Source organism: Microplitis demolitor, chromosome 6 (assembly GCF_026212275.2).
Source record: "Microplitis demolitor isolate Queensland-Clemson2020A chromosome 6, iyMicDemo2.1a, whole genome shotgun sequence".
NCBI classification, from domain to species: domain Eukaryota; kingdom Metazoa; phylum Arthropoda; class Insecta; order Hymenoptera; family Braconidae; genus Microplitis; species Microplitis demolitor.
In genome coordinates, this window is record NC_068550.1 from 1602941 (window position 1) to 1617738 (window position 14798).

The 14798-nt window shown below is 30.8% G+C and overlaps 1 protein-coding gene across 5 annotated transcripts in view; it reads left to right on the forward strand.

Moving 5' to 3' along the window:
- LOC103575720 (uncharacterized) overlaps positions 1 to 14798 on the forward strand; it is a 156412-nt gene that overhangs the window by 131852 nt on the left and 9762 nt on the right. For all 5 annotated transcript variants that reach the window (XM_008555610.3, XM_008555612.3, XM_008555613.3 and 2 more), the window contains exon 5: positions 11630 to 11890. In XM_008555610.3, the coding sequence (XP_008553832.1) occupies positions 11630 to 11890 (261 nt within the window). The remainder of the gene's footprint in view (positions 1 to 11629; positions 11891 to 14798) is intronic.

Consider the following 14798-nt stretch of genomic DNA (forward strand, 5'->3'; position numbering starts at 1 on the left):
ATATTTTGGCAAATAAATTATTCCTTTCTTTTAAATTTATTAAATAAAATTTAAAATAAAAGCGCGCGAAAAATAATTAAATTCAAAAATAATTTTTTTTATTTCAGATAAATTTTATTTGAAAAAAAATAAAAATGATGAAATTGTATTTCACTAGACAATTGATGATTTCTGTATAATAATTGTATAGGTTAATTAGTGTAATATTTGAATTTCGCGGATATTAATATAATTTACAATGAATCAATAAATACATTAATTAATTGAAATAGATTGTATAATGATAATAATAAGGCCGTCCTAATAATTGATTACATAATTTAATTGATAGTAATTTCGTATCAAACAATGAAATAAATGAAACTATTTTCAATAATAAGTGCTATCGTTATCTAATCGATTGTTGATGAGTATTTTAATTAGTCTTCATAAATAAAATATCAAGTCTAGATGTAAAAAAAAAGTGATTGAATTTATGTATATATTAAATTAAAAGATGTTAATAATTGCACGAGTAGACTATTTGGCAGCTATATTGAAGTACTAGATGACGTAAGCGAATCTCTGGTAGTGCTGATTCATCGAGGAGTTGGTTCTTCTACCTCGACGAGTGTCACTGAGAGTACAAGTATATTGAGAGGGTATGAGAGAGTGAGTGAGTAAGAAAAAAAATATATATATATATATATTTTATTGCATATGTATATGGGAAGAGGGAGAGAGAGCACTAGAGCCCTTTTGATCAACGAGATCCGCACTCCATTAATATAATGGCTTCGAGGAATGTTATATACTCTTAATGAGAGAGAGTTGGAAAATGCTTTAACGTTCCCTAGCTACAACGAAAAACATTTTCACGACTATTAGTACAAGGTCTTTAGGTCACATAAAGAGCTCTCGTGATATAAAAAATAAAAAAAATATTACACTATAGTTTTTTTTAGTCTCTCTTAGTAATAAAGCTCTTAACATTACTTGCAAAAAGTAAATTATTTCATTTAATTAACTTATGTACTAAATTCTTTTTCATTAAAATTTTTTTTTCATGTACGTACATCCGTACATATTTTATTGAAATGCGTATAATTCCTTAACTATTCATTTTGAGCTCATTGTCAATGAGATCTTTTTGGTAGGAAATTTAATTCTCTACAAAGTTGTCCCTCTATAAGTTTACGCTATCTTTGATAGTTTAGTCAGAATTTCAAATTAAAACTCATTAAAATTTTGATAAATAAAATTCGTTAAAATCTTAATCAGCAAAAGTTATTAAAATGACTGTAGTTTCCAAAATATTAGTTTTGAGCTTATGGTCACTCAAACCTTTTTTATAGGAAATTTAATTCTCTACAAAGTTGTCCCTCTATAAGTTTACGCTATCTTTGATAGTTTAGTCAGAATTTCAAATTAAAACTCATTAAAATTTTTATAAATCAAATTCGTTAAAATCTTAATCAGCAAAAGTTATTAAAATGACTGTAGTTTCCAAAATATTAGTTTTGAGCTTATGGTCACTCAAACCTTTTTTGTAGGAAATTTAATTCTCTACAAAGTTGTCCCTCTATAAGTTTACGCTATCTTTGATAGTTTAGTCAGAATTTCAAATTAAAACTCATTAAAATTTTTATAAATCAAATTCGTTAAAATCTTAATCAGCAAAAGTTATTAAAATGACTGTAGTTTCCAAAATATTAGTTTTGAGCTTATGGTCACTCAGACCTTTTTTGTAGGAAATTTAATTCTCTACAAAAGTGTTTATATCCAATTTTACTCTATCTTTGATAGTTTACTCACGAAATAAATTTAAAGCTCACTAGACTCTTAACAAATAAAATATTAGTCATAGGCCGATAATTATTCGTACCTCCAATAGTTAGCTCAGAAATTCATCTTAAAGCTCTTAAAAAAAATTAAAAAAACAACTCATTAAAAGCTTCCAACCAATTATCACTATTAAAAATAATTTCCCAAGAAAATAATTAAAGCAAAAAAAACTCCAAGACACGATTCAATTTCCCAGTAATTAAATTTAAAAAAAATCCTTTGAGTCGGTCGCTAAACTTATTATATTAAATAAATATCTTTAAATTCCTCAGCGTATAGATTGATTTTTTTATTGGGACTATTATTATTATTATTATTTTACCGCCTTGATGTAATTACGGTGGACAAATTGAATTTGCAAGTTACCCAAGGGAGATTATAACCTCCTGGCATGTATACGTATCCTTTATTGCCGCGGGCAAACGATCCACCTCCTTTTACTTCTCCACCCTCACTCTCCATCCTTCCACCCTCTAACTGCTCCTTCTCGTCCTTAAACTCGGTCCTCTACTCTATATATAATACAAACTCGAGCTCCACCTACCCAACACACACGATCAAACCTTAATACTGAACCTGACACACAAATATAAACAGTCTCTCCCTCTCTGCTACATAAGACCGATGGACAAGTCTTACAACCTCTTCATCTTCAACCCCACCCCCTATTTAACTCGTCACACGCATGTGTTTTCCCCATATCTTAACTCGGTATTTTTTATCCTTTCTCGCTTTTCTCAAATACTCTGATTCTTATTTTTTATGTCTTCCCAATCTATATATATATATAAATATATAGGTTAAGATTCCTAAAACTCTGACCACAAACCCCAGAAATTGGCCAGTGTAGACACTAAAAGTGACGTGAATCTGCTGACCAAGATATCGGATTCCCATACCATCATACAGTCTATCGTATTCTGCTAAAATAAAAAGAGTAAAAGACGCCAAAAGAGTATGAGAGTAAGAGTGAGAGTCAAAAAAATAAAACCAACTTTACTTCCTTCCTCGGACTCTTTATTCGGGGTCTCTTTTCTTTTCCACCACTCGAGGATGTCCTTGATACTTCCCGGTGGTTGGGTGGCGTACTCAGTCCGACTGATGGAGCCATTGTGTGGATAGTCCTACAGTCTTTTCTATACGAAGGACATATATATAGATAGTAGGTTCTCCTTAACTTCAGCCTGCTTACTTTCACCAGGATGATTTATAACGACCGTGGACAAGTGACGTTTTATTGAAATTTAAAAGGATACCTTTTTCCCGCTGGTTTGTTATTTTTTTATTGGATTTTGTTTGTTATTTATTTTATTATATTATATTCTATCATTTGTCACTCGTCAATCCTACTTTTTTCATTAATTAAGGATGATTTATTTTTTTTGCGGTACATTCAGATGTCAACTTTTTTTTTTCAATAAAAAAAATTATTCAGAGCAAAATTAGACATTGGGGTAAATGAAACTTTATCTTTGTAATAAAAAATGTTTTTTTGATTGAAAAAACTTGGCGATTTGTAAAAAAAATTGAGTTAAATTGGTCAGTCCAAGAAACGCCGTCATGTTTTTGAATTTCCCGCTAAAAAATTTGAAAATTTTCCGCAGAGCCAACCTTTGCTCAAATTCGTTTTTTTTCAAAATTGAAAAAAGTTTTCTGAGGTAAAATAGGCCACTAAAAAATCTTGAATTTATAATTTTAAAATTAGAACTAATTTTGACAATTAAATTAACAAATCAGTAAATAGTGAAAATTTAATAATTTCATTTTCATTTTGCCCCAGGTCAACTTATATTTTTCACCAGCCTGCATTAATTATAGATATCAAATATTTATATACAGTAACAGTAAATATATAAACGGGGGGAAATTTAAAAATAAATTTGTTAATATGATAAAAAAAAAGGTATGCATTTTAATTAAAATAAATAGATGAGTAACGCCGACAAACGTTAATGAATTTTCATAAACATGTAGGCATATATAAACAATAATTTAAAAGCTGAAACCCCGAACGATTTATGTAATTCAGTAAGCGTGTAAATACATATCCGAGGGATGAAAATGTAACGTATGCATTGATTCATGAATGCGAAGTAAACAAAATTGTAATCCAGTAATTCATATGCAGTGCCCCAAGCGAATTGGTTGCGTGTGTACCCGAGGACTAGAATATGATGTGCAATTGATTTGTATGTGAAATGAGAGAGCAACAGCTAAAATAAACAATATCATGGGCGGGATTGCCAGAGCATCGCTCGGAATAGATGTCCAGCAAAAAAGCGCAGATTGGATTAGCCATCGGGAAATAGACTATCAAATATTTTTTCGGATTTTACCTGTTTCGGAGCAAGATGGTGGACTGGTCTGGGTTTGACCCATATTTGGGCCTACCAGCGACCCCGACCCCGACCCCGACTACGACGGATCCCGACATATGTGTCCAGTGTTTCTATTCAGGAAAACATGAAATTGGACGGATGTATGCGGGCACGAGTGTAGGCGGGGAAAGGGAAAAAGGGAGAGGAAAAGGGAGTGACAATGTTAGGGGGGCGCTAACGTGTCACCAAGGAAAACCACCGGCACGATGATGGTAATCTACATGGTGAATTGACTCGATCGCGTTCGCGATAGTCCCTACTAGCTACGTCATGTAGGATTACGTCGCGTCCAATTAGTCTGGAGTTGATCCGAAAACAGTGTGAGATGTCCTCATCCCTCTCTGCGGTATTAGAATCATCTGGATAAATGTTGTACTGACAGACATATACGTCCTGGCTCTTGTACTGTTACTAATTGCTACGTTTTGTCAATTAAAATATCAATTTAGAATTTATTTACTTTTTTTTTTATTATTTATTTACGCGAGTTATTGAATTTAAAAATAGTGTTTCATTTTAATGAGTTTTATTTTTTAATTTGGAAATCAACTATCGACTTTCGGCTTATGGTTATTCAGACCTTTTTTCTAGTGAATTTAATTGCAAAAAAAATTTTATATACATTTTTATAGTATTTTTAATATTTATATAGAAAATTTTAATTTAGAACCCATTAAAACTATTAATGAAAAAAATTTCTCATTAAGATCTTTAATTAACTTCAGTCTTATATAACTTCTAAATTATAGACTTTACGAGGATATTTATAAGGACCTTTTTTATGGGAAATTTAATTACAAACAAAATTGTTTATATACATTTTTATGATATCTTTGATAGTTTAGCCAGAATTTTCATTTTAAGTTCACTAAAATTCTAATATAGATAAAAAAATTTTATGTTCAATTAATTAATTATAACCTCTAAACTATTAATTATATGAAAATTAATGTCTGGACCTTTTTTGTAGAGAATTTAATGACAAACAAAAATGGTCTTATACATTTTTATGGTATCTCTAATACTCGAGCGTTTAAAATAAAAAAACCATAAAAAAAATTGTCGATCTTCTGGATTCGATTATTTATTTATTTGCTTGAAATTAACTCTAGTGAAAAATTTAAAAATTTATCTTGAAGGTATAAAATAACACCTATAGCCATAAAGCGCAGCCGTAAAAGTCGAAATAATTTATTTAAAAACAAGTATATTTTTATTTATCTGGTGATTATTTTTATACCGATGGGCTTATAATGGTAGATGGAAAAATTTGATGGGTTTTAAGGGTGTCATTTGCACAAGTGAATACTTGGTGAAATGAGCTCTTCTGGAAATTTTTTACGCCAACGTTTATACAGACAATGATAAAGGGTTAAGGGGGTAATTCCCTAGAGACTCAGCCGGATGTCGCTCGGTACGATAGAAACCATAAAATAACAAATTCCGGTAGTTATACCACAGCTAAAGCAGCAACTGCCGTTGCCACACTCGCATCGCTTTTACTTGACGCTTCGTTAAAGTGGATCGAGTCACGAAAGTCACTAAACGGTTTTAACGCGCCTTGTGATAACGTATCAACGAGTACCGGAAATACTTGTGAGAACCACATCGCGGAACTTTAGTAATGAGAATAATCGTCTTCTACATTATATATTTATATCTACATTAACATAAGAAATACTGGGGCAAAACGAGATACCACTTTTTTTTTAGAAATTTTTATTTACTGTCTAGTAAAAAAATATGGGGTAAGTTGGTAACCCCAAAGAGAATAAAAATTTTAAAATTTAGTTGAGGAAATTTTTTTCATGTTTATTTTTTTGCAAATCTGCGAAAAAAATCAACTTGAAAGTAAAATTTATTTTAAAAATTTATTTTTTGATCAGAGTGACCAACTTACCTCATATTTCTAGCCCATTCTCTTCTATATCTAAACTAAGAAAAAAAATTCTTTTAAAAAATTTAAATTTTCGCGCTGAAAAAATTTTTTATTGAAAATTTACTACCCCTACATATATATATATTATATTTATAAAAGTTTGATTTATATATATTTAAAAAAAAGAAAAAACTATTTAAATTTCAATATACGTCTCTAAGGAATTTTTTTCCATTTTTTTTTGTTAATATGTAACAACGATATTTGGCGCGATGTCGCATTTTCGTAAGTGCTTTTTGGCTTCACGATATAACACACACGTTGTCCCAAATGACCAGTAAATTCCCAATGGTGTAGTAGTAGAGTCAGGGGGTTGCGACAAAAAAAAATTTATATACGCGTCAACCATGCGAAAGTTTTATTGCAAAGGGTATACATTGCGACACAATGATAATTTATTATCTCTCTAAAAAATCATATTCGTAAATATACTGTATTTTATTACTTATTTCAATATTTAAATTACCCAAATTAAATATACCTCGATTAAAATAAAACCCAAAGTATCAAACATTAATTTTTATTTCAAATAATTTAAATAATTTAATTTTTAAATATTTCCCGCTAAAAGCCTTTGAAAATTTTCCCGTCAATATAAATAAATTATTTACAATTTATTTTAAAAATTAATTTACAAAGAGGAAAAATTGAATGATTTGATTAAAAAATCAATTAAAAATAATTATAAGTACAAACAATAATTGATATTATAAAATCAATGTTTTATTAACGAGACGTTAAAAGGTAGCCGGCATTTAAAACCAGATAAAATGTAAATTCATGAAGGTAAAGGAGTTTAAATTAATCGCAAATAGACTGTGATTAGTCTCTCAACTCTTTCTCTCTTTCACTTAAACTCACCCCTTTTTTATTTTTCATTCATAGTCTTTATTTTTTATTTTATTCTTAATAAACTTTTTTTTTGCACCCGAGTTCTCTCTAATCGCGCGGACTCAAGTCTGAAAAAAGTCAATTCCGTAGATTTAAAAGCACGGTTCATTACTGCCGGTACTGATGCTCCCGATGGATCCTCTCCTTCTTACTCCTTCTTCTTTTTCTTCCTCAAAACGACTCAGTGAAAGTAACAAGGCACGAAGAATTTCCAACGATCCAGTCTGAAAATAAAAAACTACCGCGAGAAGTGAAGATAAAAAAAAAAAAAAAAGCTATTTGGTCGTTAAAAAGAAAAGGGTAGAGAACACGGAACTTGTCGCGCCCTCAGCCTCAGAGTCCTCGAGTTCTCGATATAGGTCGCCAACTTTTACATTTCAATTAGCATTTGCATCTCAAAGGGCTGCGAATGGAGCCACCAGCGGTTGGTCGTTGACGTCAACGTCGACGTCGTCGCAGGGTAATCATAGTCTTCAGTTCAAACAAGAACAATGAACCAGTCATATCTTTATTTCTTTCTCCACTTTCTCTTCGGAACCAATATATACCTGTATATATCAACTTTTCATCTCTATTATCGTTTACATAAAATTACAATTTACAATATAATTTATTATTATTATTATGTATAATGCCTTTGTTTTGCTTCACTTTGTTTCGAAACTCTGCAAAATTATAAATTCATAAAACAAACTCATTTACAATTATTTTAAATAATATTTCATCCTCAGTAAACCCAAGACTTTTACGATTATTAATTTATTTTTAAAATTAATATTCAATTCATTTCAATGTATGCCATCGATTTATTTAAATTATTTAATCAATACTAAATATACATATTTAAATAGTATATTAATATTTTAATAGTATATTGTCTGCCAAAGAATTAAATATGACGGTTTTAGACGAGAGTCGGCTGGCTTCTTGAGCCGAAGGCAGCTGCTGCCATCATTCACTAAATTTTTCATAAATCCTGCCAGATAAATCCCATTGGTCCAGTAATATACTATCCAACTAAGAAATTTTGATCCTATGTCCAATTGGCTTCTTGAGCCGAAGGCAGCTGCTGCCATCATTCACTAAATTTTTCATAAATCCTGCCAGATAAATCCCATTGGTCTAGTAACATATTATCCACCTAGGAAACAAAGTCGGAAATTTCGACCCCATGCCCAATTGGCTACCTGAGCCAAAGGCTACTGCTGCCATCATTTATTAAAATTTTTCATAATTACCGTCCAGTACCTTCTATCTGTCTAATAGTGTAGTGTACACCTAGGAAGTAAAGCAGAAAATTTCGACCCGTATATCAAATTGTCTACTTGAGCCAAAGGCAAAAGCTGCCAACATTTATTAAATTGCTCATAAATCCTGCCAGAAAAATCCCATTGGCCCAGTAATATACTATCCAACTAGGAAATTTTGATCCTATGTCCAATTGGCTTCCTGAGCCAAAGGCTACTGCTGCCATCACTTATTAAAAATTTTCATAATTACCGCCTAGTAAATCTTATCGGTCTAATAACGTAAGGCATAGTTGGGGAACAAAGTAGAAAATTTCGACCCGTATGTCTAATTGGCTGCCTGAGCCAAAGGCAAACGCTGCCAACACGAGGATTGAGACCTTCCTCTGTAGTGCGCATGTTATTTTTCATCATATCTTGTATAAAAACTTAAAATTTTTCCGGAATTTTTCTGCTCAAAAAAAAAGTAAAACTTTTTTCCCGCTAAACGGAATAAATTTAAACTTTTCGCGCCCACCTAGTAAAAATACATTTTCAAATGCAATATACATGAGCTTTGATTCACATTTCTACTTAGTTCAAAACTGCAACTTTTAAGCTTAAACCTCCTCAATCCCTCATTAAATTTTCTTTTTGTACAACTGGTTTATCTTTTCTCCGATAGATCGACTTAGAACAAAATTTTCACAGATAATTTAACTATTTACAGACATCTCAAGTTTTCGACGCATAAAAAATTTATTAAGTATTTATAATAAATGTAAAGTTTTTTAATGACCCATCTTAGCTTATTTATAAATTTTAATTCTGGTCAAGAGTCTAAATAATAAAAATTTATTATCACTAAAAGTTAAGACGGCTTGCTCATTATTTTTATTAATAAAAAAAAGTTAAAAGAGACCGTAATAAAATAATTATTAAATTGTTTTATACAACCTGATATTTTTATGGTACTTTTTCCACGTCTTTTTAGTATAATAACCAATGTATATACGTTAATGTGTAACTATATCTCGAGACATCACGACGTCTTTTACGATCGCCGAAGATTGCCGTGATATAAAGTGATGAGATTATCTCGTTAGTGCGTTTAAATTTCTATATCCATTTATCTTAGTCAACGCTGATAAAAATTACACCATTTTTACTATTTTATTTTTATCATTCAAACCATTACACGTCGGTTGATATCTTCTGCCCCCGGCAATCTCGCTGTTAATTGAATCCTAATAATAACTATTTCCCTAAAATCAGATTAAAATTTTTTTTTTTAAATTACACTAATAACTATTCATTCAAAGCAAATTAATTTAATATCTGAGCGTTAATTAATTTCCTCTAGCAAAGTAATTAAAAAAAAATTAATTAAGTAATTACGGCGTTAACTAAATGGGTGTAATTAACTACTAAGCAAAGTAACATTAAGTAATATTTATTTCCCATTGACTAGTTATTAAAGTGTCCCTGATATTGAAAGTGATGAGCAAAGGAGCTTAAGAAAAAAAAATATTTAAAAAAGAAGATCAAGTTTTGATACTTGACTCTCAGGCTTTCACGATCACCCAGTAAATGTTGAAGAGAAAAGCGAGATAGAAAAGTACGTTTAAAGATAACGTTAAAAGAGAGTTAGCGTAAAATGACTAAAGTCACGATAAAGCTGCTAGTGAATGAGTGAGTGAGTGAGTAAGTGAATGAGCTAAAGATGAGCCAGTAAAAGAGAAAGGAGAGGGTAACAGGGTAGCTTCTTTGTTCTGTTAATGTCTCGTTAGCGTGAGCTCAGGGAGCCAAGTAAAGGCAAAGTTTTCCCCACCAGTTTATATTCTGAAACCCGCATGCCCCCTGTATCATCCTTTACTTCCAGACCCTCCCCCCAGCTTCCTAATCCTCTCTTCAATCCCTTCACCTTACATTAACAATCTTCAGTACCTTTAACCGAGCTTGCACCCTTCTATAGTTCCTAGATACCTACCCGGTCGTCTACAACTATCCCCCAGACAAGAACTGAGAATACAGGCGAAGAGAGGGAGCTGGAAAGCCGCTGGCTACCATCTTTCATACACAGGGATTATCCTGGGAAATGCATAAATTATCAAAGCAGATAGAGAACTATATCCTCTTCCGTATACTAACTCAGAAACCCCTCATCCCATCCTCACCCTCACCCTCTTTATCTTCATCGTTCTCTTTCTTATACGCTCGCACTGACTCCCATCTTTCCCTTTCCCAGTCCTCGTTCGCATCCTACCCGAACTCTTTGCCCTTCACCCTTTCCCACCCCCTACACACTAACGTAAAATGCAACCAACTGCAAGCGTACAAATCTCGCCTCTGGAAAATTTACCTTTTACGTTTAATTCAATCTAACCGCCAACTTTATCTTTACTTGACGTTCGTCGACGCCCTGGGATTACATCCACATTTAAAGTACATCAAAAATATTATTTTTTAATATCATTAACTGTCATATTTTTTTTTTATTACTAATTCACAAAATTTTCTTACCACGCATCAAACTGCCCTACGGTCAAAAATCAGACATTTGAAATTTTCGGATCAATTAAAAATTTTTATTATCCAAGAATTAATTTATTATTAATTACAAATTAATTATACGATTTTATGTTTAAAGTTAGAACCAAAAATTCAAATTTGAATCGAATAACCCGAAAATTTACGAGTACGTGAAATTTTTCCAAAAATTCGAATTTTTGTATCTGAATTTGGAATCGATTCGCGCATGCCTAGAAGACAATAATTCTAATCAACAAATATGACTCAAAAAAAAAAAATCAGTTCAATTTAAATTTCCAGCGGAAAAATATTTAAAAAAAATGTTTTTAACTTCAAAAAGATTACGTAATTTATTTTCCGTCGTTTAACTTTAGCGAACTATTAAATATTCATATTTAATTATACATAATGTATTTATAAATAAATATGTACCTGTTATATGTATGTATATATATAGGGGATTATTTTAAGTGAATAAATTATCTAACGCCGTTCAAGGACTCCGGGAGTTAAGCTTCTTAGTAAACTTGACAAGCAAATCCTTCTTCGACTGCTTATTGATTATTCACAAAGACGCCTTATTTTTAATGCCCGTCAACACATTAAATTTTTAGCTTTTTGATTTCTCGAAATATTTATCATATTTTATTTACTTAATCTCAATGCTTCTTATCTCCTACCTTGTAAAAATCGACCCGCAGAAATTTACCTACCGTGTAGTATAAAATTCTCTTGATTTAAATTTACCCGCCTAAATTTAACACTGAATTTCATGTAATTTTCACACATATTAACAGTGGATTTGTTTTTATTAAATATTTTTGTTGTTTTTGTTACAGTGGGAACATGTTCGACAGAGAGAAAAAACTTTAAAGATCTCTGCGAGTCACTGAGGACAGATGACAGCTTGTTCACGATGTTTCGATTAAATCCAGAGCCGATTCAGTGTCCATTTAATGGGGCCCCGTATACATTTACGTATAATCGTGGTGAGAAAGAATGCAAATCACCAGTCAGTTATGCCGAAAGTTGCACAGATCCAAGTAAATTGCTACTTAAATATCAAGCGTGTCCTGATATTGAAGATTCCGAAAGTACAAGTAAGATTTTTTTTTTATTATTTTTTAGTATGGTGAATAATTATCGTGAATAAGCAAATTATCGGGTTAATTATAAACTGATGAAAAAATAAATAATTACATTGGGTACAATAGTGGAATTTAAATTTTAGTACTCAGTGTCTGGATGTTTAAATTTTAAAAACTTGAGCAATTTTCCATTTATTGCCAAACTATCTTATTTATATATCGAATACGTCCAGACTGTAATTTAAAATTAACCGACACTTTTAATTATCAACAAATTAAATTCCGCTATCTACTTTCATTAAATTGTCAGAAAGTTTGGACACTTTTGCAAATAACCGATAGTGTTAAATTAATTCTGTTAAAAATTAAATATAAATAATTTTAAATTCACCAGAGTACGTGACAAACTTGGACTAAAGTTAACCATTAAAATTAAAAATTTATTCAGTGAATTATTTATTGTCTCGACAATCCAGCACGTTAACATTTTGGTTATTAATGAGCCAGTTTATCGAGACACTAAGTTATTAAACATTATTCAATTAATATTTTATCCATTTTTCAATAACGTTTTACTTTTGAGACTGTAATTGGCAATTTACACATCTATTTATATTCATCTTCATATATTTTCATTTAAATTTTAGCGCCACGTCCATTTTCTTCTAAAAAAAAAATCCCTCGATCTTAAATTCAAAATTCTGGTAAAACTATCAAAGCTACGTAAAAATTTACTCATATCTTTTTTATAGAAAATTTAATCCTCTACAAAAATGATCTCTTTCACTTTTGTCGTATCTTCAATAGTTTAGCCAAAATTTCAATTCCAAGACAAAAATCCAAAAACATCAAAAATTTAAAATCTCCCACTTTAAAATTAATTTCCCGCCTTAACTATTGAAATTACGTAAAAACTAGCAAATACCTTTTTTACAAATAATTCAATTCTCTACAAAAATGACCTTTATAACTTTTCTCATATTTCTAATCCTTCAGCCACAATTTAAATTTAAAAATTTACTCCATTAACTTCCGACCGCAACCAATAAAAAATTTATATTTATTATTTATCTAATTAAAATATAAATATATCTCGAGTAAAACAAAAGTATTAATTACGCAAATGAGTAAAATATGTAAACGAAAAATTGATATATATACATATATATGTTAATTCAATTATCTAAAATTGAATTGTGGCCGTTGGTTCTACCCGTTGCGTTGATATTTATTGAAATTTATGATAGTAAAACATTGGGTAAGCCCGTATACTCATTTACTCTACACTATTACCTACATAAATATATGCACCACATATATATACACATATATTTATCCCGGTACACAACAGATGGATGGGAAAATGAAAGACCCAACAAAATATTCTTGTAATGTTGCAGTAAAATACCGTTTAATATTTTTCTACACATATATATATACATATATACATAAACATATACACTTAAAGTTCTCTATTTATACATTAATATAAAATATTTTAAAAAATCCCTCCTGGCGCGGCCTTACTGCTGTGAATTAACCGTAAAATTTATATACATAGTGTACAAAGATTATTTACTTATATTTTGTTCATCGTCTGTTTAAAGTTGCTGGTATATTATATGTATATATATATGTATAGCAGGTACAGAGTACAGAGCTAGTGTATAGAAAATTAAAGTGTAAGAGAGAAGAGAAAGATTTCGCATTCCTCATTCCTCATTATAAATATTTTTCCTCAGCTCAGCTCAACTCAACTCTACTCGACTCTAGTCGACTCTCACTACTACTAAAGCTCCCTTTCAAAGCTCCACGTTAATGCACTCAACGCATTTTAAATTCCGCAATTGAATTAGCAACACCGGAAAAAGGAAAGATTTATTGAGAAATAAATGGGAAATATTTTACCGCTTTCTTTATTTATTTACCTTTTTTTACTCTACTCATTTATATTTTTTAAATTATCAAAGAAATGAACGCTACCGTTTTTAATTTTTATGCGGAGATACTTTACTGAGGGAATTGTTAAGGATGCTGCTGTAATGAATATACACTTTTTATTTTTTTAATTAACTTGTTTGAGGATGAACAAATTTATTTTTTTTAAGTAAATAACCGGAATATTTTTCCAGCTGGATTCGGGATTGAATCTAGATTAATAGTAAATATAATTTATTTTTTAAGAAACCTCTGATCTGCTCTAGTTTTTTTAAATTTATTATTAATCTTTAATAAAAAAATATTAACAATTTATACAAAATTTTGATCTTTGTCAAAATTAGTTAGTCGGTTAAAGAGTAAAGATAGCACTTCTGGCCACTACTCCACTTTCGACAGACGATACTTCACTTTAATCAACACAAAAGTAAAATAAAATTTCCACTGTAGCCTCGTGACAAAAGTCATTTAAAAAATTCACTATCTGCGTCTTTTGCAAATTATTTTATTCAAATTTGTCTCTACCTCTACCCCATAAACAATAAAAGCCAGTGAATGTAATCGGAAATATTTACGAGTTTCTTATGAGTAGTAAAATTAAAAAATTTTCCTTAAGAGAATAATTAATAAAATTAAATTAACACACGTTAGACTCGGTGAAATCAAGACGATGATCTAGGGGACTAAAAGTGTCCCCTGCATATAACAAACAAGGGCTTCTGTCGATTGTAGCTTAATAAAACAGTAGTACGGACGAGCAAAGGACGACCGGTAGCCGGATCGAACCCACTAAATGGATTATACAGTAATTTGATTATCATTCTTTCATGCGCCGTCGAGTCCCGACGGGATTTTTCACCCTTTCAAATGTCTTTCTTTCTTTATATCCACACACACACACACACATTCGTCTACATTTATAAATATATATTAGCAAAAGCTGTTGTCGTAACCCCCGGATGACCCATCACCGAAAATCTAT